At 50.6% G+C, this 25,370-nt stretch overlaps 1 protein-coding gene across 4 annotated transcripts in view; it reads right to left on the reverse strand.

The window, feature by feature from the left end:
• Nucleotides 1-717: 717 nt before the first annotated feature.
• Bcl11b (BCL11 transcription factor B) overlaps nt 718-25,370 on the reverse strand; it is an 86,726-nt gene continuing 62,073 nt past the window's right edge. For all 4 annotated transcript variants that reach the window (XM_051196574.1, XM_051196577.1, XM_051196573.1 and 1 more), the window contains one exon: nt 718-2,929. In XM_051196574.1, the coding sequence (XP_051052531.1) occupies nt 918-2,929 (2,012 nt within the window). In that variant the 3' untranslated portion in view covers nt 718-917. The remainder of the gene's footprint in view (nt 2,930-25,370) is intronic.

Consider the following 25,370-nt stretch of genomic DNA (forward strand, 5'->3'; position numbering starts at 1 on the left):
GGACCATATCTCCTGCTAATGCGCAATTGCAGGAGGCTGGGGCTGTTCCCAGAGTCACCCTGGAAACGTTTCTTGGGGTCCCGAGTGGGGGAGAAGCTCACTTGCCACACACACCCCCTCAAAGTTTCCCTTCCATAACATGAAAGTTGAGTTCCACACAGAGGTCTCTGTGACTCGGGGGGACATCAGTGCTACGTCTCCAATCCGATGCTAAAACAAAGTGCTACACTTTTAAAGATTGTAATCCGCTGTACATCCACCTCCCGGAAAAAAAGAAAAATGTTTTTGAAAGCCACCCCTCCCTCCCCCACCCCGCAAAAAAAAACCCAAAAAACAAAAAACAAAAACAAAAAAAAAAACCCACATGCCACTTTATTTTTTTATTTCAGGACAAAAGTAAGTGATTTAAAAGTCATTTAAGTATTGGCTTCTTGACAAGAAATTACACATGCTTAGCTTAAATTTCAAAAAAGCAGCACCCCCCCACACACACACACAAAAATTATAATTTAAAAGATAGCTTCCCTCTACATCACTTGCGAGTCATTGCTCAAACTACTACTGGGTTATTAAAAAAGAAGGGATGGATACCCAACAAAATCTTTTAAAGGAATTTAAACAGAAATAATAATAATAATAAGTACCTGCACATACATGCCAAAAAATTACAAAACCCAATAAATACAGAAATTATTGCACAGTTAAAAGGCTCCACAATTTTTTTTTTTTTTTTTAAATTTTTACTGCCTTAATCAACCCTCAGGTTTCCATAGGACTTCGCAGACACAGGTTAGGTTGGACTGCCGCCTCCCTGGGCCCTGGGGACACAGAGGCCAGTCCGGTCACCGGGTCCCGTTGGGGATGGTTGGCGATGGTCATGCTATACAGACGCACGCGGTGCCCCCCAGCACACGCACTTAGCTCCTCTCGGCCTGCTCGATTTTAACATCATTAGTCAGCAAGTGTTCACCGTGCCACTTTTTCATGTGTTTCTCCAGGGTGCTGTAGACGCTGAAGGGCATCTGGCAGATGTCGCAGCGGTACACCTCCTTGCCGATCTGCCCATGTGTCTTCATGTGGCGCGTGAGCTTGCTGCTCTGCGCGCACGCGTAGTTGCACAGCTCGCACTTGTAAGGCCGCTCTCCGGTGTGGCTCCTCCGGTGCACCGTCAGGTTGCTACAGTTCTTGAAGACCTTGCCGCAGTACTCGCACGTGTCGCTGCGGCGGCCCTCCTTGGAGCTCGGCCGCCCAGGACCCGGGCCACCCAGGTGAGGCGTGCTGCCCCCGCTCGCCGTGCCGCTGCGCCCCGACAGCCCACCATCCAGCAGGTCCCCCGGTGGCGTGGAGAAGCGTAGGCTGCCGTTCTCGGACGAGTGCTCGGACGACGTGGCGAAAGGCGACTGGCGCGCATCTGTGAAGCCCAGGAATGGGTCCTTCATGAAGTGGCGTGAAGCGGCGTAGCCCACGAGCCACTGCGAGTACACGTTCTCGGATGGGATGAGCGCGGCTGGCGGCAGCTCCAGGTCCTTCTCCACCTTGATGCGCTTGGCGGCGTGCAGCCCGGGGCCACCAAGCCCGGGGCTGGGCAGCGGTGCGGGCTTGCGCGGGAAGAGTGCGGGGAAGGGCTCTGCGCCAGGTGCGAAGGCCCCGCCCCGCCCGTTCACCGCGCCAGGTGCACCTGCGTCCCCGCAGCCGCCAGCACCCGTGTCACCCGCATCACCTGCACGCTTCAGGAAGGCGCCACGCTTCTCCCCGTACTGTGGCAGCGCGCCCAGCCCGGCGTCCTCCATCACCTTGCCCAGTGCCAGAGCTTTCTCATCCGCCAGCGCCGCAGCTGCGGCACCCGCACCCGCCACGCCGGGCACACCGCCCCCGTTTTCGCGGCCTCGGCCCAGCTCCGAGTCCATGCTGAAGCTCGACTCGGGCCGGCTCTCGTTCTCCAGCAGCAGCTCCTCTTCTTCCTCCTCCTCGTCCTCGTCGTCCTCGGGTTCGGGGCCCAGCGATGGGTCGCTCTCGTGGTGACGGAAGTCACCATCGGCCGCTTTGAGGTCACCGGGCAGCTCGCTGGTGCCCGGTTCTGGGGAGCTGGCAGCCGACAGCCCGTCGTCCGAGCGGCCGGCCAGCGAGCCCGCCTTGTGCATGTGTGTCTTCATGTGGCGTTTGAGCTTGCTCGCCTGCGAGCACGCGTGGTCGCACAGCTGGCACTTGTAGGGCTTCTCGCCCGTGTGGCTGCGACGGTGCACGATGAGATTGCTCTGGAATTTGAAGGTCTTGCCGCAGAACTCACACGACTTGCTCTTGGCGGGTGGCTGCGGCGGCGGCGTGCCCGCGGGCATGGGTGGCAGCGGTGGCGTGCTGAGAAACGGGGACTTGGGGCTGGGCTGGAAAGGGTTCAGCAGCCGGTGCATAGGGTTGCCACGGCCTGGGGACACGGGCGGCGGTGTGGAGCTGTTGCCAGCCAGTTCTCGCAGCCGCCGCGAGAAGTCCATGGCGGGAGAGTCTATGGCCATGGGGTTCAGGCGCATGACTCGGTCGAAGGCACTGGGGTGCTGGGCCACGAGCCCCATCTCCTCTGCACTGAGGCGGTGTGGGTCCAGGTGATGGCGTGGTGGTGGGCTGAAAAGCGGCGGTGTACCCGGCAGGCGACCCTCGCCGAAGCCAGGGTGGTCCCGCAGAATGGGGCCTGTCATGCGCAGCAGGTTGAAGGGGTTGCTGTCCCCCAGGAAATTCATGAGTGGGGACTGCGCCACAGCCTCGGGCCCGAGTGGAGGCGGGATGGTGAGCCTGGGCGTGAGCGAGCTGCTGGCCGGCCCGGGCTCCAGGTAGATGCGGAAGCCGTGCGTGTTCTGTGCATGCTGCAGCAGGAACCAGGCGCTGTTGAAGGGTTGCTTGCATGTTGTGCAAATGTAGCTGGAAGGCTCATCTTTACCTGGGGAAACACGAAAGAGAAAGACGGAGCGTGAGCAGCGGTGGTGGAGCTGGGGTGGCTACAGGGTAGACAGCCCTCACGGTAGAGGGCAAGATCTGTGAGCAGGCGGGGGGATCCTTGGAGTCACTTGTGCACCGGAAGGGTACACAGGCCTCATTGCGACCATCCAGATAGCAGGAACAATGGGATCTATAAGATGGCCCCATGACTCCTGGGAGTCTCGGTTTTGCAGCTGAAGAGTGGACAGGCCTCATTGGGCCCACCCAGATGGCAGGGGATAACAGGATCTATGAGCAGGCCCCAAGTCACCAGGGAGTAGCTTGCATTCAACAGGCCTGGCTTTGCTCCCTCAGAAAGTATTCTTATTTTCATCATTTGGGGACCAGAAGGAAGAGAGTGACAAGGGTAAGAAACCTCAGCCCCATACCATCTAGACCAGGATTTTTGACTCAGTCCCTGTTGACATGTAGACCCCACCCTCTTAGTCCATTGCTGGGGTGGAAATCCTCACCCTACAATGGTGCAGACAGAAAAGTCTCCTCTGGGATAAAAATTACTCCACCTCATCCTCCCGTTGGGGACTACTGACTCCATTGCTTTGCAAATTTAATGTATTTTTGTTTGTTTGTTTTTACAGAAATTGCCATGAAGCTCTGTGGTAGAACGCCTGCCTACCATGTATGAGGACTTACATTCAATTCCCAGCGCTACTAGAGACAGACATCCAGATAGCTCTGTGATTCCTTGCCTACATTTGAGATTTTAGCCACAGGAAATTTCTGTGTCATGGGCCAGTATCTGTGCAGAAAATACTGTCCAGTGGGAACCCAGCCATGTGAAGCAAGACTAACACAGTTCAGGAGTCTGCTACTCTGTGAACGCCACCCTTATCTTTGGCCCTCACACACCCCGCAGTGTGGAAATCAGCTGCACAGTCCCCGAGAAGGGCAGAAGGTGGGGGAAGGGGCTCTATCCTAAAAGAGTAGTTTGATGTCTTCTCCCAGAAGACAAAGGAATGAAAGGAGGTCGCCAAATGTGACAGCAGTCAGAATGAACAGCCACACGTGTTGATTTGTTACAACTGGCTCGGGTGACATCAGTAACAAATGGTAGTGGACACTAGTGGCCCTGAGCCAAAACACCCCTCACTTGTCAGTCATTGGGGCGATCTCAAGATGGAGGCTGAAGCTTTTGTCTCAGCCGTTGACCTCGATGTGAGGCCACATTCTGCCTGCCAGAACCTTCCTAATGCTTCACATGAGAAAGACAGGCGTGGACAGGCCTGTCTGCCTTCATCGGATGCAGCGGCTCAGTAAGAATAGGCCTCTCATTCCAGACCTGGCACAAAGTATGGTACCCTCAGCCTTGAAAGGCCCCTCTCCTCTGTTTAAACTTGCCTGTATCAAAAAAGATACTAATGCTGACACTAATTCAGGAGTTTCAAACTCCTCAGCAAAGCCAAACAAGAATGGATACCATACCCCATGGTAGACAAGGCCGTGGGAATGGGCCTGACAAGCCCCCATCTCTGCTTACCCCAGCCTGTCCTGGGACTTCTATAATCCTGGATAGACATCATCTTCACTTCCCACCAGTTCATTACATTTCCTAGGAGGCTGCATCCTCACTGTGTATGTATGTTCTGAAGTCCACCTTGGCCTCAGTTTCCAGTGTGCACCTCTCTAAGTCAGGCTCACTAGTGAGCCATGGCTCACAGAAAAGCACTATGCCATCACGGGGCAGGATTGAGAGTCCCTTGGACTACAGCACCAACAGGCCCAGGACAAGCAGCACTGGAATCGGAGACATGCTTTTGCAAGCCAGGGATTACCCTGATAGTGTGTCTGTGGGTTGGGTGTGGTAGGAAGTAAAGCAGAGGGGAAGGAGATAAAAGAATCCTGAAGTGCACCCTCATTCCGCTGTATATGTGTGTTCCTGCATGCAGATGTGTTTGCGTGTGTGTACACATGCATGTGGAGGCTAGAGGACAACTTCAGGCGTCATTCCCTATGGAGCACCATCTCATCTTCTTCGAGCCAGGGTCTCTCACTGGGACCTGGGGCTCACAGACAGTGTGCCCAGAGACCCCCCTCTGCCCACCTCCCCAGCACTGAGAATCAAGTGCATGACCCCACACTTTGTTTTTTAGGTGGATTCTAGGCATTGAACTTGGGTCTTTATACCTGCAACTGCGTACCTTTGCAGAAGGTCATCTCTCCAGGTCTCTCTCCACTTTTTTAAACTGCCAAGAGAGCACTAAAGATATGAATTGGTGGTAGAGTGTTTGCCTAGCGCACATGAGGCCCTATGTATAATCCTCAACACCAGCTCCCCCCCCCCAGAAAAACAAACAGAAAAACAAAAACCCAGTCTTGGAGATCAGAGGCAATTGCTCTCTCCGGGTGTCGCAGCCTGTCTGGATGGGTCTGTACTCTGCGCAGGACACCTAAAGGGAATCTTCTATCTTAGCCTGGTTTCACAAGGCCTGGGTAATCTCTATGCTCACTATCAGGGTCTTCAACTAACAGAGGGATAGTGCCTTCTCCCAAAGCCCTAACCCCACCCCACCCCCATGCTCAGTGTATTAGCTAATGTGCTTGAGGAACAGGATGCCTTGCCTCAGATAGCTTACATGGAACTAGCCAAAAGACAGATTGTAGACTCCTTCTCACAGTGTGTGTGTGTGTGTGTGTGTGTGTGTGTGTGTGGTGTGTATCTGTGTCTGTGGTGTGTATATATGTCTGTGTGGTGTGTGTGTGTGGTGTCTCTATGTGTATGTGTGTGGTATGTGTGTGAGGCTGTGTATGTGGTATGTATGTATGTCTGTGTGTGTGTCTGTGTTGTCTCTGTGTGGTGTGTGTGTGTGTGTGTATCTGTGTCTGCGGTATGTATATATGTCTATGTGGTGTGTGTGTGTGTGTGTGTGTGTATCTGTGTCTGTGGTATGTATATATGTCTATGTGGTGTGTGTGTGTGTGTGTGTGTGTGTGTATCTGTGTCTGTGGTATGTATATATGTCTATGTGGTGTGTGTGTGTGTGTGTTTTTCTTAAGAAGGTAAATATAAGCCCCTTTCAGATACTTTGGAACTACGAACACAAATGAGGTACCATGTCCTAGGAGGTCCCAGGTCAAATTAACAGTAGTTTCTGTGCCCTTCTCTGGGCCCCAGACACTCTAAGTAATGGATTTATGGCACATGGCTGGTGAGGGCTGGGGTGTTCTTAAACTGGGCTCCATCTCTTCTCAATATCTCCATTTCCTCAAACAGCTCTGAAGCACTTCCTGTCCCTTTATCTGGGGGCCACATGTTTTTCTAGATTGTTCTATGGTTAGCAATCAAGCAACTATCCAACAAATACAGAAGTCCAAAGCTGATTAGGTAGCCAAAATAACTGATTACATTAAAAAATAATAATACTAAGGAAGTACATGCCCAAAACTCAGACATTTATTGAAGGTGTGTACGGATGGATGTCACCTCTATAGTTAACTGTGAGGACAAAGAGGGCTGCCTACTCATCAGGTCAGATTTCAGGGCCATTTGTCCCCAGAAGTCCCTAAATGTCCCACAATAGAACTCAAAGATTCAGTGTAGGCAGCAGCCTCCCCAGTACCTGAAGGAGAGAAAAGAAAATCTCCCAGCACTTGAAGTCCCTAAGCAACTCTTTTTCCAGCCACCCCCTTCTTTTTTAAAATAAAATGTTAATTTCCATGTAATGACCTCATGGCTCTCTCTTGCCTAGAAATAGCCCTGAGCACGGGGCTGCTCACGTTTAAGAACAAAACAATGTCAGGGAGTCTTGGACGAGCCACTTGGAACATCTTTCTACTCAAGAACTGAGTAAGTGTGTTATCGACACAGCACACGCACATGCACAGACGGCTAGAAGAAGAGCCTTAGGCAGCAGGTAACTTTCGACTCAAGGCTAACCTGGGCTTATCCCAAACTTTGCTTCTCCTCAAACTCACCGCCACCTGCACACAGGTGAATGTCCTGCAGTAGGAGGTGGCTGCCTTGCTGACGGACAAGACAGGGTCCCCTGGCATTGAGCTGCTGCCATGGCGGCTGCTGCTAAAGATCCCAACCGCTGGGTCCAGATTACTTAAAAGCATCAATCCTGTCCTACAGACCTGGAAATGCCAGATGGATTTGTCTCACTGAATCACAGGGAGCAGCTCATAGAACCCAGTGCCCCGCGTGCCTTTTTTGCTTCCTCCGCCTTAATTTTCATAGATCTTTAGAGCATACACTAAGCCTTTATTCCTGCAGCTACCAAGAGGCTCTCTTAGCATTTTCAAATGCAGAATCTTACCCCAGATCCGTTCTGACAAGGACCATCACTTAACACGTGTGCTTTGCTCACAAAAGGGTGTAACCAAACAAGTGATGTCATTTCTCTGAGCCTTCATTCCCAGTCACTAAAACAGAAAGGCAATGAAGTCCTTCCTGCTCTGTAAACCATGCACTGCTGTATAGATGTGGCAGGAGGCATTCTACATTTTGGCTTTTTGTCACTCATCCTTGTGCATGGCTGTGGGTGTTTTGGGGGAATGCCTTTTGGTTTAATTGTTGGTAATAAGGCCTGGGTGAATTGTAATTCAGCTTGCTTCAAAAACAGCAACTCCAGAGAGAAATCTATAGATGCTAAAGGACACATCTGTCCAAGCAGGGGAACCGGTGGGCCTCCTGGACCCCTCAGCACTGCACAGCGGTTTGTCATTTTCGCAGCCTCGGCTCATGCCAGTCTAGTTCAGCCTCCGAGGGAAGCGGGGTGAGGGTCATACTCGTGCTAGATCATGGGGCATGCAGTTTAGAGAACAGGAGTCACAGCCAGGAAGTGGCAAGGCCACACCCTCACCATCTTCCCAAGCCCTGTTCAGGACCCCAGTGGCCTTCCTGCACACACCCGCCAACCACAACGCCTGTCACCCTCTCTGCAGGTGTGGAGGTCAGTCTCACAATAACAGTACTCTGTCAGGCAAGGGCACTGATTGCCCTCAGACAGCCTCCATTAGGTCCACCCCAGACCTTCACCCTAAGCTGGAACAAGGGAGCCATTTTACAGAGCCAGAGAGCCTGCGGGTGGCATGTGCTACTTGGGGGGACCTACTGAAGGAACCACATGATGCTGAGACAGCTGAACTTGGGACAGAACGTTTTATTCGTGGATGCCTGTCAGTGACCCTCCTCATCCAGTACCCAAGCGGAAGGCCGGTCTGGCCTAATCGTTTACCACTGCCCCCACACCAGCCAACAACTGCTAGGAAGGCCGTCTCCACATCTCCACAATGGCAATACCTACAACCATTACTCAGGAGACATATAGGTCCCGTGTTCATTTAAAAACTGCCTCCTGGGCTGGAGGTGTATTCCAATGGTAGAGCACTTGCCTAACATGCAGGACGCCTCTGGATCCAATCCCCAAATCTCCCAGCACCAACATAAATTTTTTAAAAAAAATTCTTCTTTCATGACGTCAGAGAGAAAAATGTCAACTGGGCTCCTTGAGTGTTCCTGGTCACCTACAAATCCACAAGCATCCAGCCAGTTCCCAATTCACTCAGTCAGACCTCAGCCCTGGGAGGCACAAAGTAGAGACGAGGAATATGACAGAGATAGCAACACACAGTAGGAAATCTGCACCACAAGGCAGGAATGAGTACACCAGGGGCCTCAAGTACCTTCCCCACGGCTCAGCAAACCCAACCAGTGTACAATTAGTGCTATTCCACAATGGGGAAACTGAGGACTGGAGGAGATAAAGGGATATCTGCCTGATGCCCCCAGCTGGCAAGTGGCAGTACCTTTGTGTTATGCTGTCAAGACAAAAGTCACTCAAGAGAAGTGTCCAGAACTCAGAAACCTAGGGTGGGGGTAGGCACCTGTGCCTTCATATTTTTCCTTCCATCCCAGCTTATGTGCAAACAAAAGAAAGGAAAAAAAGAAGCCAAAATGTGTTGCTTTAGGCTATAATTGTGGTAAATGAATTCATGCTGATTGGCTCACGAGAATGGAATAGATCCACAGAGATTCACGGAAGGGTGTGATTCCGTGGTAGCTGTGACAGTGGTGGGGTCAGGGTTTGGCGTGGGGACAACTATGTTGACACTTAGTGATGGCCTCAGTCTAACAGACTGATCCACCTATCCATCTGCTCTCCCTGAATCCTCTTTGGCCTGTGCATCAGACAGCATTGAGCAAAGAGGGAGCCTGGGCCTCTCTGCTGTTTGTGGGTCCCAGTACACAAGAGCTCAAGCGTGGGAGTCGGGATACACAGAACTGAATAAAGTTGAAAGTTCTTCCTGTCAGCAGAGAACCTTTCACTCAATGACTGGACACCCTGGATGCGCTTGGTACTCCTCTGGCAGGTAGACACGCACAGCTCACAGTCCAGGTGAGCCGGAGGTTACCTCGTATCTATTTAGTGAAAAATATGGGTGATGGGACTGGGTAGATAGCTCAGTCAGTAAGGTGCTTGCCTCCAAAGCCCTGAGTTCAGTTCCCAGAACTCATGTTTAAGGAAACATCCCAGCTTGATGATGCACATTAGGAATCCCAGTGTGGGGAAGCAAAGTCAGGAGGTTCCCAGAAGCCCATTCACCAGTTAGTCTACCCTACTTGGCAATTTCTAGGCTTGTCAACAAAAGTTTGAGAAGTAGATAACATCTGAGGTGGTCCTCTGGCCTCTAACATGTATGCACATGCACACGCGCGTGCAAAAACACACAGAAGCACAGGGTTGTTTGTACGAATGGTGCTGGGGGAAAATTTGGGGGACTAATGAAAGAGCCATGGGCTTGGCTGCATTGGGTTAGATCTGTGCCACACTAGCTTCTGTCCTAACACCTCATAGTAACTGCACACCGTGACCATGTAAAGAAGAAACTAAAGGCAGGACGGCGCGGGACTGGCCTTGGACTGTTTAGACTCCATCTTGCGGCTGGATTCCAAGCTAAGTGCTGGGGCTGCAACCACCCCCCCTGCCATGGTTACGATCGTGCCTGGGCTTTAACGTCTGTGCCCTGTGATCCCGGAGTTCACTGTGGCCTGGGCTGTTTCCTTAGCCTCTGCAAACAGAAGCTCCTGTTGCCACTTGACACTGTGGTCAAGTTGATGGATAGCAAGAAAAGCGAGGCCTGGCTGGCGGTGATTGTTGCAGTAAACTACTCAAGATGGGTCCCCTATCCTATACTTCCCGGGTACACGGCAGGTAACCCGGAAACAGAAAATGCATAGCCCGCAGCCTTCACCGTATTCTGTTCCCACCTGTGTTCCCTCAGGCTGCCAAGCCCACTTCATGCCGGGTCAGCATTCTTTTGACCTAGGCCTTGTTACCTCTGAATCACATGAAAAACAGTTCTGACCCAAACGCCTTAGGAGAAAGAAATCAGATGTCAAACGGGGAGCAAGCCCCACAGTCCCACTGCTTATTAACTGGGAAATCCAGAATTCACACTCAGGTCCGCCTGGCCTGGGTTCATGTTGTATCCTTGTCCACAGCCAGCTGTCCCTGAAGAGGACATGGAGCACTCAGTGCAGTCGTCCACCTATGCCAGTGAACGCCAGTGAACGCCCTGGACAGGCAGGGAAGCCAAGTAGTAGGGTTACAAGTGCAGAAAAAAATTAAAAAAAAAAAAAAAAAGCCAAGAAGAAAGAGGTGTGACATTGAGAAAATCTTATTCTTTTCCCCTTCATCTACCAGGTGTTACCTCACCCTGGGAGAAAAGCTCTGTACTCACCACCCTCACCACAGTGGCAAAGCAACCACCACACAGTCCTCTCAACAGCCAAGTCTTACTGGAAATGTGACTGAGTCTTGCCTCCCTCCCTTCCAGGAGGCCACAGGTTGGGGTATGGGCACGGTGGTGGCCAGTTACCCAGAATATCGTCAGGCTGAGCCGATGCTACTAAAGGACTTCGGAGAAACTGAGGGCAGATGCAGAAAGATTGGGGGGCGGGGCTGGAGGTGACAATATTCAAGCTAGACCTGAGATGACCAGAGGTGCTGGGGTAAGGGAGATGGACCTGCAAGGTACCCATGACCGGGGGATGGAGCTCTGCCTGCTGGAGAATGGGAGGAAGTGGCAGATGCCACAGCCAGGGCACAGAATCCACAAGTTTTGCATTCCAGAGCCTTGGGTGGAGGTTTGGCCCCACCCCCACCCCCTCAGCCTCCCAAACCACACTAAAGGCTGGATGTTAAGAATTAGTCTGTTCCCAGGAGTTCCATCTCAAGGTCGCATTGCGTCTGGAAACCCAGAAACTGTACCTTTATGCAAATGTTACCAGCAACTTCCCTGCACCCTTTATCCTTGTGCTGGACCCTCCCTCTTGCTCTCTCTACACTCCACGGAAGTATAAAGCACTGTGAGCCAGGACCTGTAAGCATCCAGACACAGCATGAAGGCCTGCTTTCAAGTAACTACGGTCCAGAAAGACACTGGGGATTACGGGATTTTCTAGCACAGGTTCAAGCCACTGGTCCCTAAAGAAAAGTGAGTCCTGGAAACTTGGGAGCCCTGGCGAAGACCCTCTGAGGGGTCACCCTAAAGTTAACTTTAGAAAGGAGAGAGAAGTCAGGCTAGCAGAGGAAAATAAGTGCACAAAGCACGGAGATGGTACCCTCAGTGCAAAGAGAGGAAACACTAGAGATGGAACTTTAGAAGGGTCTGGAACCCGTCTAAGATATAAATTCCATCTTCTAAAATTCTCAGTAAAAATGATCATAGTAAAAAAGAAAAGTAATGTTTTTAAAGCATACTCAGGGCATTTGCAAGTCAAGAACTGTGTTGTCTAGTAAAATCTACAGCAAAGAATGCCCATGAAGCCCTTGGACAGTTTCCAAATAGATGCCCCCTCTATTGTCCCAAATGTGGAAGCTACAACAAAAACAAAACTTCAAACCAATCTCTGAAGGCCTCTAATGTAGGAGGCAGCTCTCTATCAGTTTCTCAAGCAGGTCGATTATCCCATTAAACCTCTCATTTGATAGCTGAGAACCATGAATCCGCACCTCCAGGACCAGGGTGGTCTAGGCTAAGTGGAACAGAACATCAGCTGTAGGCACCATGCACCCTCATGTCCCAAAACAGTCTTTATTTCAACCGTTCAATTTTGTGGTTAGACCAGGTGTGCAATGTCAGGCTCGGGGAAACAGCCACACCGCTCCAAAACAAAGAGAAATCGCTGACCGAGAGGCATATCCGAGTAGGTTGAAAACATCGGTGTTTGTCACAGACTTGAAGAGAGGGGAGGACAGGATGCTGAAGGCATGTGATGCAGAAGGCATGGGGTGCAGAAGGCATGCGATGCAGGAGGCATGGGGTGCAGGAGGCATGCGATGCAGGAGGCATGTGATCCTGAAGGCATTTGATGCTGAAGGCATGGGATGCAGAAGGCATGCGATGCAGGAGGCATGGGATGAAGAAGCGCAGGAGGCTTGCAGAAGGCATGTGATGCTGAAGGCATGGAATGAAGAAGGCATGCGATGCAGGAGGCATGTGATGCAGAAGGCATGGGATGCGAAGGCATGGGATGCAGATCCCTTGAAATCTGCATGTCATGGGCTTCTCTGAACCACGCCAGCACCAATGCAGTGGGTTTTTCTTTGTGTGTGTGGATCAATGTCCATGTGCTCTTGTGTAGGCAAGTGCAAGTGTTCAGGGGAGAGGTAGTCTAAGTGTGTGCAGAGGCCACCTCGGATGCTCTTTCTCAGGAGCCATCCATCCTGGATTTGCTGTTTTTGTTTTGAGATGGGGTCTCTCACACTGGGTCTAGAGTTTACTAACCAGGATGGGCTGGCTGGCTAGAGAGTTCCAGGGAACAAACCTGTTTTGGCCTCCCCAGGCCTGAGACCACAGGCTCACATCACCATGCTTGGCTTTTTTTTTTTTTTTTGGTTTTTTTTTTTTTTTTTTAACATAGGTTCTAGGGATCAAAGGCAGATCCTCAGGCTTGCAAGCAAGAGCTTCTCCAACTGTGCTAGCCTCAGCCCCCTCCTGTGAGACATGAGGAGCTGATGGACAAATTCATCTGAGTGGTTCAGTCACTCAATGCCACCCTCACCCAGTGGGGGGTTTTCGAGAGCTCTGGAGCAGGAGGTGCATAGAGAATGTGCCAGAAACTGGCAAACCATGCTTGTCGCTTAATGGTCAAAAGGCAGTGGCTTCAGGAAACAAACAGGAAAGGCAGAGTGCAGGTGTGTGCACCTCGCTCACACTCAGCAGCCCAGGTGACACAGGACCTCTTATGTCATGGCTTCCTTCCTTCCCAGGAAACCCTCTTCCCTTCCTTCTTCCTTTCCTTAAATCCACAAAAATTTTCACTTTCTACCCCAAGAAGTATGGCCAGGGCAGTAAATCTCGTTTTAATGGAGTGTACGTTTAGCTCTGAGGAGATAATTGACGTTATGGAGAGCCTCAATGCCCGAGTTATATAGGTTAGCTAATGCAGAGGGGACTCATTACCGACACACTACAAACAAGTCGTAATATATGTATATTGTTCTGAGTGGTGTTATAGCGAAAGTGTTCCGGTCCACGGGGATTGATAAAGCACAAGAAAACAGCAGATACGCACTTGTAAATTTGTCTCATTTGTCTCTGAAGTTAAAGGTTATTCCCTTGTTCTGAATTTGTAATAAAAACATGCTAGCCCAGGGTTTGTGGAGAATGTTTGAATATTTAAATTGTGTATAATGATAGGCAATTATAGGGTAAAAACTGGACCTTATGAATGGGGGGCAGTGCCATGTGGGTCACAGAGTGCTAGCCCCCCAACGACTCTTTTATCTTTAATGCGTTTTATAAGCACCGCCACCACCCCCGCTCCTCCCCCTCGGGCTGAGGTACACACCACATTCCACAGCCACGAAGCAGGGAGCAGCTAGACCCGGGTAAGCCTGGGTAGGTGCCCCCACTTCTCCTGATTTGCTTCCTTAGGCATGCAGTGTGTCTCTCTAGCCTCAGATGGAAGCTGAGGTAAATGGCTCCTCTTCCTCAGAGCTGGTGTCAGGGCTGCTGTGCGGCTGAGGAGATGACAGGCTGGGTACATGGAGGGGCCCCACAGAAGGATCCAAATGAAATCCCTCTGCCCCCCCCCACACACACACATTCCCATCCCCCAGGAGGGGTTAGCAGAGAATCCCAGCTGTGCCCACAGCCTGAGGCGGGGACAGGGGTGGTGTTGCGGCTCTTCGCCGCAGTCCAGGTGCCCACCTGGTCCCAGCAGGCCGACAGTCCACCCAGGTTAACCAACTACATGCAGTGTGAGAGCAACTCCAGCCAGCTTGTCACCAAGCACAAAAGTCATCAGCCAGTGACTGCTCTTTTTTGCACCACAATTAAGACGAATCAATACGACGTGCCACAAATGGTATTTTACTCTCAATAAGAACCGGAGCTGAGTTTATTCAGAATATTTTAGCGCTTCCCCGGGGGATTTTGGGCCGACGCAGATGGCAAATAAAGTACTCAGCCTAAGGCTACAGCACATTATGGTAATTCTGATGTCAGATGTACTCTAATATACAGCTCTATTTAATCACCCCATTATTTCACATTTCCATATGAAAAACCCACGGTTCTTCTGCACAGCTTTCCCTCTGCCACCCTGCCAAGCTTCCTCCAGCCCTGTGCCGGCAGCCGGGCTGTGGTCATCCTTACCAGGCTCAGCCCCACAGCACTGGAGCTTAGCTTCCGGGTGCCCAGATGAACGATCAGAAAATCAAAGGGCTCGGATGCCGGCCAACATCGCCACCGTGGAGGGTGCAGGCCAACATCACCACTGTGGAGGATGCAGGCCAACATCGTCACCGTGGAAGACAGACATTAAGAACATGTTCACACACACACACACACACACAAATGAGGAATATAGGGGTGACACGCACGGGCATGGGCACGGAAAGAAATTAATATCAGACAGCGATTACAGCTATGCTTATAACATATCCTCCTCCAAACCCTGACAACCCTAGCGTAGTGGCTGGGGGGTCCAGCATCCAGGTCCAGCCACAGCCTGTGACCCACACCAGCTGTGCCAGCTGTTCCCTCCACCCTAGGATAGAAGGAAGTAGGCATGGGCAGCCAGCCCATCCAGTGACAAAGACTGGTGATGTCGGAAGAGGTTACAGCTGGGGAGCCACAGCCTAGAACTGTAAGGAAGGGGCCCGGAAGGTCCCTGGACCTGGATACTGTGTCAGAGAACCGGAAACCATGAAGCTCAGACCCCAAAGGAGGTGGGATCCTGTGAATTCCACATGTCTGCAGAGCCTCAGGGCTGGCTGGCTGGCCAGCTGGCTGAGAGCTGTCGGTAGAAGCTAGAGTTTTGGCTGGGCCCAGAAAATGACTCTTGTGTAGCCACATGGTGTTCCAAAGGAGCCGGGCAAAAACCCATTGAGCACCCAATTCTAGGTTTCTTGAAGATGAGTGTGTTGAGAGGAAATGACACCTGACACCCAGCCCTATAGAGTGTCACAGTGATGAGTTAATTTAAAGCCATAGAACATGGTTCTTGGAAATGGCTACAGCACAGGTCATGACAACAGGCATTTGCCTTGGAGCAGGCTGAGTCCTGAAGGGGCCCTCCGGGGATGGAGGGGAGTGGAGACGAGGTATGAGGCAGGGAAGAAAGGGAAGATGACAAAACCAAGCAAGTCCCAGGGAATATTCCAGAGTCACCAGAAAATTCCTAAAAAGATTCTACTCACCAAGACAACTGTCAGAACAAGGTATGGTGGCTTCTAACTGTAATCCCAGCACTTGGGAGGCAGAAGAACTACTGTGAGCTAACGGCCAGCTTAGGCTCCATAGAAAGTTCTGGGGTAGCCTGAGTTAAAGAGACATTGTCTTAACAAAACAGGAACCAATTTTCCCAGTATGGTCATCTTAGGTACTCAGAATGGGGAAGACTGTAGAGAAAACCAGCTTGATTACTTGAAGGTACAGGTGTCTGGTCTAGCCTTCCTGACCACACACATTCTTCAGGTGACGCCTTTGAAAGCTAGCTTGCCACCTGGGATCCCTGCTGCCTGCACGGAACACATCGTAGTCATTCTTACATCAGAGCCAATCGTGTAACATTAAAATATGCTCTGGAGTAAAATCTGACAGTGCAATTTAATCTCGATTTCTAAGGCCTTAGACTCCTTCCTGTTGTTATTTTGCAACATAAAAAGAGATCTTCACATTCCTCGGCCATTTTCTAGTCTTGGAAAACAGGCTAGACCACTGGTTCTCAATTTCACCCCTTAGGGGCCTTTGTCTGGAGACATTTTGATTGTCATGTCTAGCAGGAATGGAGGGAGGCTTCTGGCATCTCTTGGGCAAAAGCCTAGGAGGCCATGATGATGCACAGGCCGTTCCTCCCACCCCTGCAGAGTGACCCAGCCCAGAGGGCGAGCAGTCCTGGACTATTCAGCTTCTATATTGCCCCCACCCCACCACCGCCGACGACCCCCTCGAGCCTACCAGAAAAAAAGTGAGAGCAGGGTGTAGAGGAGAGAAGGGAAAGGTTAGAAAGGACAGCAAGCAGAGGGCAGAGTGAAGGAGACCACAGCATCTCCTTTCTGTTGACAAATCTCAGAGCTGAGGGCAGCCTCGAAGCCTCCCTGCCTTGGAAAGGGGATAGCAGCTTGGAAAGTAAAAGTAGACAGAGCCCCTGCCCACTGTCAGCACCCCTCCATGTGAGACGCACCTCCCTCCAGAGCTCGGCGACCACTGGGGCAGGGTAGCAAAGTCTGCCCTAGATTTGGCAGCTCAGCTGCGAGCCTTGCAGCGGCTGCTGCATGAGACGAAAACCCAAATACACTTCCTGAAGTCGAAGAGATAAAAATACAGTTTCTGCTGCGTAGACCACTCTCGAATTTCTGTGTTACATATGGGGAGGTGGGGGATGACCACGCAAGCATAAGTGATTTAAAAAAAAAATGATCTAGAGAGATTACATAAAAAGCACAATTAAGGGACGCTCACTATCCTGGGGCCTTCCAGAGTGTGCTGCTTCTGGGCTATTTTTAGAACAATCACTGAAGTGATTCTTCTTAGTTGTAAAAACACTCCAAATCAGAAAGTCAATTTTTCCTCTATTTGCAGAAGTGAGCTGGCTCCTCTGGACGGAGCGCGCGTGTTTTGCTTGGCGCCTGTTCATAAGACCGTCTTGGCATCGTTTCCTTGGAGCGCGCACGGTGAACCTGGCTCACACACACAGTAGCACTTTCATTTGAAGCGCCCCAGCCACGCTTCCCTAATAACAGCCTGGGAACTGCAAAAAATGCCCGTGAGCCCAGCCCTTTAAATGGGGAACAGAGCAGGGCTCTGGGGCTGGCTCACCACAACAGGGACTTGGGCTCAGGCCTTCTGTCCAGAAACAAGGCTCCCATTAAAAGCAGAAAACAAAACAATACCAGTAAACTACTTTCAGGCAACCGCCACATGCTAACTCTCATCTCCTTACACACACACACACACACACACACACACACACACACACAGGCACACCCTTGCAGGCTCCTTACAGCATCCTGCTACCCCTGCAGATGCCAGCGTTTCCAGTCACACGGGGTGGACAGACCTGGATGTGCAGCTTCCAAAGCCTTAGCCGAATTTGAACAAGCAATCCCTACTCTCCTCAAGCACGATCTGCCTAGTACCTGCACTGAAGAGGTAAGAAACATGTCAGTAAAGGCGGGTGAGGGGTGTTGCATCTGGTCAGTGCTCTGCAGACATGGCCCCTGGATGGTAAGACTACAAGGAGTCAGTGGACAAATGATTGTAAGTGAATGAATGAGTAACTAAGTGAAGGAGTAATGAGTGAGTAAACCAGCGACTGACTGAGTGAGTGAATGATTAAGTGGTGGGTGAGTGAATGAATGAGTGAACCAAAAGACAGGGCTACAAGATCCCATCTCAGGGCTGTTTGGGAACAAATTCCTGTCCATTACAGATCAGTTAGCCCCACTTGGCCCTGCAACTGGAGCTGCCATTCAAAGGGGGAGGGGACTCGCAGGTACAGCTCCCCCCCCTCTGCAGCACCCAGAAATGTAGCTATTTGGGCCTCTTAGAGCTGGCTCGTCACTACCGGCTCTGTTTCACACATCCCCTTTTCTTTCTCTCTCTGTGTTGTTTACAAAGGTTTCATTATGTTTTCAACTAATCAGAAAGGCCCCGCTAATACACAATTAACATGTGATTATAAAAAAAAAAATTAAAATAGCTTCCAGAAGAAGGAAACGTAATTAAGTGGAGAATGCTTTTCAATAAGAGCTTGCTTTAACCCATTGTCAGAACACAGTCTCCGTTCGTCCACAATGCCTGCAACAGATGCCAAGGGCAGAGTGTTAAAAGCAAGTGAAAAAAAAAAGGACATTATTCTGGAGGAATAATAACCACCACTTGGCACAATGCGCCAGGGAACTCAGATTCCGGCAGCAGAGGGGGCGACCTCCCCGAATCCACTTACATGCTGCAAAAACACTTCCCTTCCGCAGATGTAAAGTGAGTGACTGTGCCCAAGCCTAGGACAATCAGAACAAGTGTCCAAGGTGTAAGGGACAATGACATACCCAGGTCATCGGATCCCACCGCTAGCATTAGTGCTAGTCCCCTGGGAGAAAGGCTTCATAGAAGAAGCATCCCATGATCATTGCTGGTGATTATTTCCCTTTCAATAATCTAGGTTCAAATTCCAGAAGGGTTCTGTCTCCCAAGCCAGAATGTGTTTGAACAGGCTACCCAAGAAGCTAGTGGGCAAGTCATATCACTTCCTTTACCTACATCATCAGAAACATGACATCCCACATGGCAGCCAATTCATTGGTGCTGGTGCTGGTGCTGGTGCAGGCTGCTGCAGCTTCAGGAACTGGAGTGCAGGGTGGTCACTGACCATCAACATGGCCCTAAAGCAAACCGGAAATCTGACAGTTCCCCAGAAGATGGTGGTTTTGTGAGGAGCCAAGAGCATGCCTGACCCATGATGCATTTGGGGCTTATGGTTTCTCCCAAACATTGTGGAAAAGAAGCATGCCCAGGGGCCTGTCTTTCCTCTATGGAGGCTTAGCCTAGGGCTAGATCCAGGCTTGACCCTCTTGTTCCCCTACACTGGTCTGGTAATACAGACTGATAACAGTATCACCAGGAAGAGGCCTGGGGTGTGGTCCATACACCATCATCCTATTTCTGCCCTCGGAGCCTCTCAGAACCCTAGTTCATGTGACCAACACGCTCAGCAAAGAATTTAACACCACAGCTAAGTGACTGGGCAAGGCACCTAACTTCTCTCAGTCTGTCCCTGGTTGTGAAATTCCCTGTCCATAAAAGAGCCTTGGAGAGAAAGAGGGAGAAAGAAAGAGAGTTAGAGAGAGAGAGAGAGAGAGAGAGAGAGAGAGAGAGAGAGAGAGAGAGAGAAAGGTTGTCTGGGGGCTAGTCCTAGAGGAAGGGAAGGAGGCAGCCAAGACCAGGCCTGGGGTATGTACTCAAGAGCCAGCCTTTAACCAAGGGACATACTACCTTCCATGGCAACAGCTCAAGGAGGAAGTTAATAGCCAGACACGAGGATGGGCATCTCATCATGATCACATGGCAATCCCATCTTACCATGGCCCCCAAGGGATACAGCAGAGCCAGAGCTTAAGGGTGCAGCTTATTTTCCCACAGAACCCATTGACAGACGGAGGGCATCTTGCAGGATAGAGCCCTACCCTTCCCACTCTAGCTGGCCTTGGTCCAGAGTCTCTGATGTCTGAGGTGGCCGATCCAGGTCTCAGCTCTTAGACTGCTATCCCACTCAGGTGAAGGAAGGACCTAACTCACAAGAAGCAAATCTGGGTGATGTTCTCTGAAGTGTTCTGAATGAGCCAGCCAGCACTCCCTGACCTACACTTCTGAATCCTGCCCAGCAGACCCACCCTAGGCACCCATGGCCGTCCACTTTGACCCACAGCTCAGTCCTTATCTAATGGCTCCCCAACATTCCCCTGGTTTCTTCTGCAATACACTCCATCATACTTCTGTCCCCAATGGTTGACTAGAACTCAAAGGAAGAAGGCACTCCTGGCATCCTAACCCGGTCCCACTCTATACTAGGACACTTCTCTGGGCTCAGCACCCTCAACAGTAGCCTGCCCTCCTGAGGCTTACTGAACAGTTCAGAATACCATTAACTATCCCAAGTGAGGTTCGGCTGCCTTGGGTTACAGCCTGAGAATCCAAAGCCCCAACCAGAGGCCACACAGTTCACCCAAATCTCAGGACTTCTGGCATATAAGCACTCAAAGCATGATACAAATACCATCCCTTTGCCTGCGCCCCAAGAAGACTGATCTCTCATGGGCAGGAGCTTGCCCTGCTCTCTCTCTCTCTCTCTCTCTCTCTCTCTCTCTCTCTCTCTCTCTCACACACACACACACACACACACACACGTACACACACACCGCACAATCTTATCACCACACAGTGCATAGTAGGTACTCAAGCAATTCCTGCTGGACTCATCTGAGATGCTTTCCTATCCTCTACCCAGAAGAGCTGTTAAAATTCTGCAGTCGGCTCCCGCCCCACGCATCTGCACCATGCACCAAGAACTGACAGTTCTTCCTAGATAAATATCTGGAAAGAAGTCGAGAAACAATTAAAACTAGAAGCTAATAAATGATGAAGAAGCCCAGGAGCCAAGTCCTGGCCCACTTCCCAGTCTTCATTCATGCATCAAAAAAGCCCCAGCGGTCCGAGGCTTTGAGAGGGCAGCTGGGCAGTGGGGCTGTCCGGTGTAATATAAATGGGATGTGATATGATCGAAGGTACTCATTGATTCCCACAGCAGACACTGTCTCTCGGTGCCCCCCACCGCCTGCCACATCTCCCCAGCCAAGCCCCCTTCTCTGGGAACACGTGACAGATGATCTTGTAACCAGGCAACCAGGGGGAAGAAAGGTTCCCAAGTTCCTCTACACGAGCGAGCAAGGATGGCTGCGTTCTTTGCATGGTGCCTACTGGCTGCAAATACCTTTTCTGGGTCTCGAAAAGCAGGGCAGGGACAACATTTAAACACCCCAGCTTCCCTGTCCGCACCAGGTGGGCTGACCCATTCTGCAAGAGGCGGCTCCTCCTTGTCCTTTCCAAACACCCAAAGCTGGCTCCAGAAGAGCTGGTGGTGACAGGCCTAGGTCATTGTCTTTTCAGAACAGCCCTTGCTCTGCAGCTTTCCTGACCATGCTGGGCCCCAGCTGTGACAGCAGGCGAGGGCCTGCCCTCAAGGTGGCTGCAAGGGTGACAGCAGTGTAGGGAAATGCCTCCTGGTCAGGGTGTGTGCGGGTGTCTGGTGAGTTGGCAGCATATGAAGGGGTCTCTAGGGTCTTACAGGTGAAATGGAGTCCTATGGATGGTGTGTACCTGCAACCTCAAAACCCCTGACGCTTCCCAAGGTCGAGAAGACATCCCAGAGGCCCAACACCCTCTGCTTACTTTGGTACCTCGTCTGCTTGGTGTTTTGGGAAGAGAGCCCACCATATTAACTGAGGCTCAGGCTGGAAATTGTAAAACGAAAAAGACCCTACTATGTGCCGGGAACTTCACTCCTGTACTTGAGGATTTACTGTCATACATGGCAGTTTACATATCATTTTTGTTGTTGTTGTTCATATTTGGAAGAACTGAGAACCAAAATCAGAGCCAAGAGCCACAGGCCTGCCCTTCTGTCCCCCTGCTCCTTGAGTCCTTGGGTGCACAACCCAACCTCTACTCACTGCCACCTAGTTTAAGAGCACATTCTAGATGGAAGGCTGTTGACATAGAGCCAGAAGAAAATGCATGTATGTAGAAAGAAAAGGGTCCCTGGGCAGAGGACATACAGCATCAGGGACCCGGCAAGTGCCACGTACCACCCTGGAGGCTAGAAACCCAGGGGCCCCTCCTGCCAATCAGCAGAAGCTTCTATGCAAAGCAGGGTCCCACGCTTTGAATTCATGGCAGAAATGTCATTTTCTCTCTCTCTCTAATATCCATAGTTCACCCAATAAAGAAAATGAGTGAAGATGAGAAACTGAAAATTGGAAAGAGAATAATTTTTTCTTTATGTGACAAGACTCTAGCCCCTCTGGGTGTCAGGAGGTGTCGAGGGGCATTCAAGAAGGAAATGAAGACCTTGCTGGGGTGTGGAGGATGGAGGACCTGCATATCTAGTGAACTTCTTCTGATAACATGGAGAGGCCCACCCACTCTGGCCCCCACCCAGGCGCATGCACAGAATAGGATTATTAGTGCATCTCTCTGAGTGTCAGTGACCAATGCAAAGGCTGGTGAGCATTCGGTTGGAGGAGACTCAGAAGCCATCCTTCAATTTACCAGCGGCATCCTCAGAGATCATCTCCCACACATCCCTGCCCTGGGATACAGGACTCTGAAGGACCCTGGGCTCCTGCCTCAGAATTTGAAGCCCTGAGTGGGGTGTGGAAATCACATCGATAAACAGAAGGTATCTCTCAGGACATAGGGGTGTGGAGCGGTGTTGGGAATTGATCAATCACAGCCCGCTGACACTAGTATCTTCAGTGCATCCCCATTACATCTAAGGGCGGAATGGTTTTCTGGGAAGAGAAAGGCAGAGCTAATGAAACCACAGGCTTGGCACAGGCTGCTGGCACAGGGTACCCAGCCAGAAACTTTCTTTTCTCATCAGCAAAAGTCACTGAAACTTTGGGGGTTGAGGTCACTGAGATCTCTGCTTTTCAAAGGTCAAATTCGTCTTGAAGGAAATGTAAAAGATATAGAGAAGGGTGTGGGAGAGAGCGTAAGCCCTAGCGTTAATGTTTTGTTAGGCCCAGGCATTCGCTCTGGTGTCAGACCTATAGCAGCTACAGCCTCCCGTCAGAGTTTGAATTTATTCTTGTCCCTCTTGGCATTTCCCCCATCCCTGGAAATGCCTGTGGTGCTGCCACTTTTAATTGCTGTGTAATGTTCCTTCCTGTGTCTGCTGTCACGGTTCTCTTCCTATGGGAATCTGCTCCCTTCCAGTTTCCCATTATCACAAGGATGCCACAGGTGTTTGCACGTCCCAATGCACCTCTGTGGTCAGTCTTCATGGTGTCCTTGGAGTAGCATCCCTAAGACAATGACTCTGAGTACCCTTACCACATGCTTCCAGCTCCCACGTACAGCTCCGTCCGGACACCCACCCTCGGGCCCCAAAAGTACTGGCCTCCCCTACCAGGGACCAGTGCATCAGGAAAAATGTCCCTCGATGTCACAAATTACCATGGAAAACCATCGCCCATCTAAGGCCAGGAGGAGGTGGCCTCTCATTGTTCCTGTCAGGCACATCGCCATCTCCTAGGGTGCACTCCAGGAGCATGCCAGCCCCAGTGACACGCCTACATACCTCACTCAGGCTCCCAAGTCACAGAACAATGCTTTGTCCACAAACAATCGTGTTTTGAAAAACAAACAGAAAGAGCATGGCTGGTACTTTCCCAATACTTTCCACTTCCTGGAAATGTGAGATAATGAATAAAAATGTTCATTACCGAATTATTCACTTTTCCTCCCTGATTCACGTCCTGGTAATTACCGTGACCAGCCTAATAAAAACTGCTACAAACCGAGGGTCAACTGGCAGTTAGAAGTGTTCATTTTCATTTCAATGTATTCATCTCTGGCTCCTAATGGCCTCATTTTCTCCCATGCTCCTTAATAAATACCACTGAATTACAGGTTAAATAGCTAAATTAAATTATTGCAATTATAGCGTGCAGAGCCCTGAATCCGGGTTTACCTTTCCTAGTTCAATTAGAGGCGAAGTTTCAACAGCCGCAGAATCCTGATTGCTGTCAATAATCTCAATGCTGAGAGTCTCGCCCAGATATTTGGTGGGGTTTTATTCTCCCTTCTCATGTCTAAGGGGCTGATTGGAGCGCTCTCCAATGCAACCAAATCACACAATCAAAAGTGGTTTTTGGAAATCGACCACAAGACATAATTGGTTCTTTTCTACTGAAAAGAGAAGACTTAGCAGGGTTCTGGCTAGATGTGCATGTGTGTGTGTGTGTGTGTGTGTGTATGTGTGTGTATGTATACACAAGCCCCATTTTCTGAAGGGGAGAGAACGTTTCAACACACACAGACAGACCCTCTCTTTCTCATACTACCAGTCCAGAGCAATTTTCCTGGTCCATACTAAAGAACTTCTTCATTATTAAAATATATTCTTCGAATGCTTGTTGCTTTTACCTCTCCACAGGATTAATTATCCAGCATCCCCTATAAGACAGAGTATCTTAATAATACAAAGTGCCTGAGAAGGAAAGAAAAAAAGAAACTCTGCCAGTTCTGTTTCCCCAAATTGCAAGCTGTGACAGTCTATTTCTTGTGTAACAGCTCCCCCTGACTTCTCCATCCCTCCGCTTCAAAGGCAATGAATTCTACCACGGACAGAGACTCTTGTTGTTGTTTTTTTTTTTTTTTTTTTTTTTTTTTTTTTTTTTGAAACAACACTGTTATTAACACAAAACACAGGTGGTAGGTAGCTAAACCCCAAGAACCCACCACCAACAGTATACAGAAATCCAGATGTGGTAGGCGTGTGCAGCAGGGAGAAGAGCCCTCTGTCCAGGCACTGAAGACCAGGTGTGGCCAGTGCTAAAGAGACAGCAGATTCCCTGGCCCACTGAAAGAAGCCCCATGCCCAGCACCACTGCTGAGTGCCAAAACCAGGACACACTACCCAAGTCAAGAGACATGAGCAGAACCCAAGATTCTAAGCATTGATGTAGACAGCTGTACAAGGCGTCATGCCTGCTGAGCATCTAAGCCTGTATGTAAACCCTCCCAGCCCCAAGCAGAAGAAGATGCCTCCACTTTAGGACCAAGACAGCCAAGGCAAGGAGATGGTGTTCAACTGCCCATGTGTCCATAGCCACAGTCCCAGATTCCTGCAAATCTGCTCCAAGACCTAAGCTGCAAGCCCCTCCACACCCCCAGGGCCATATGTCCCTGGCCTAGGGCAAAAGGCTGGTACCATAGAGCTGAACAGAAGCTGTCAGTGAGCCTGGAGCTTCCAGAAGATGAAGTTTTACTCCATCGTCCTCCAATCTGGGGTCTCCCAGGCCAGCACAGGGCATGCTGGGTCAACAAGCTAATGGCGACACACTGGCTGCAAAAGGTATGGCTCCAAGGCCTCTCCTGGGCCACACAGAACTGCACAGGCCCATGGGCTCAGCCAGCCCCAGCAGGCAGGAAGAAGGCAGAATATTGGAGCAAGGCAGGCCAAAAGGGACACATGCCACCCCAGGTTCCCAAAGGGTGAGGCAAGTGGCCAGGGGTCTGTGCCGATACATCTGTGGGGAAAGAAGGCATTTTAGCCAGGAATTCCAACCCTAAAGCAAGAGCTGGGCCAGCTCTGAAGGAGATCACACTGGCCAGTAGCTAGAGCTGTTACATACCAGACATAA

The sequence above is a fragment of the Phodopus roborovskii genome, unplaced genomic scaffold (genome assembly GCF_943737965.1).
Source record: "Phodopus roborovskii unplaced genomic scaffold, PHOROB, whole genome shotgun sequence".
NCBI classification, from domain to species: domain Eukaryota; kingdom Metazoa; phylum Chordata; class Mammalia; order Rodentia; family Cricetidae; genus Phodopus; species Phodopus roborovskii.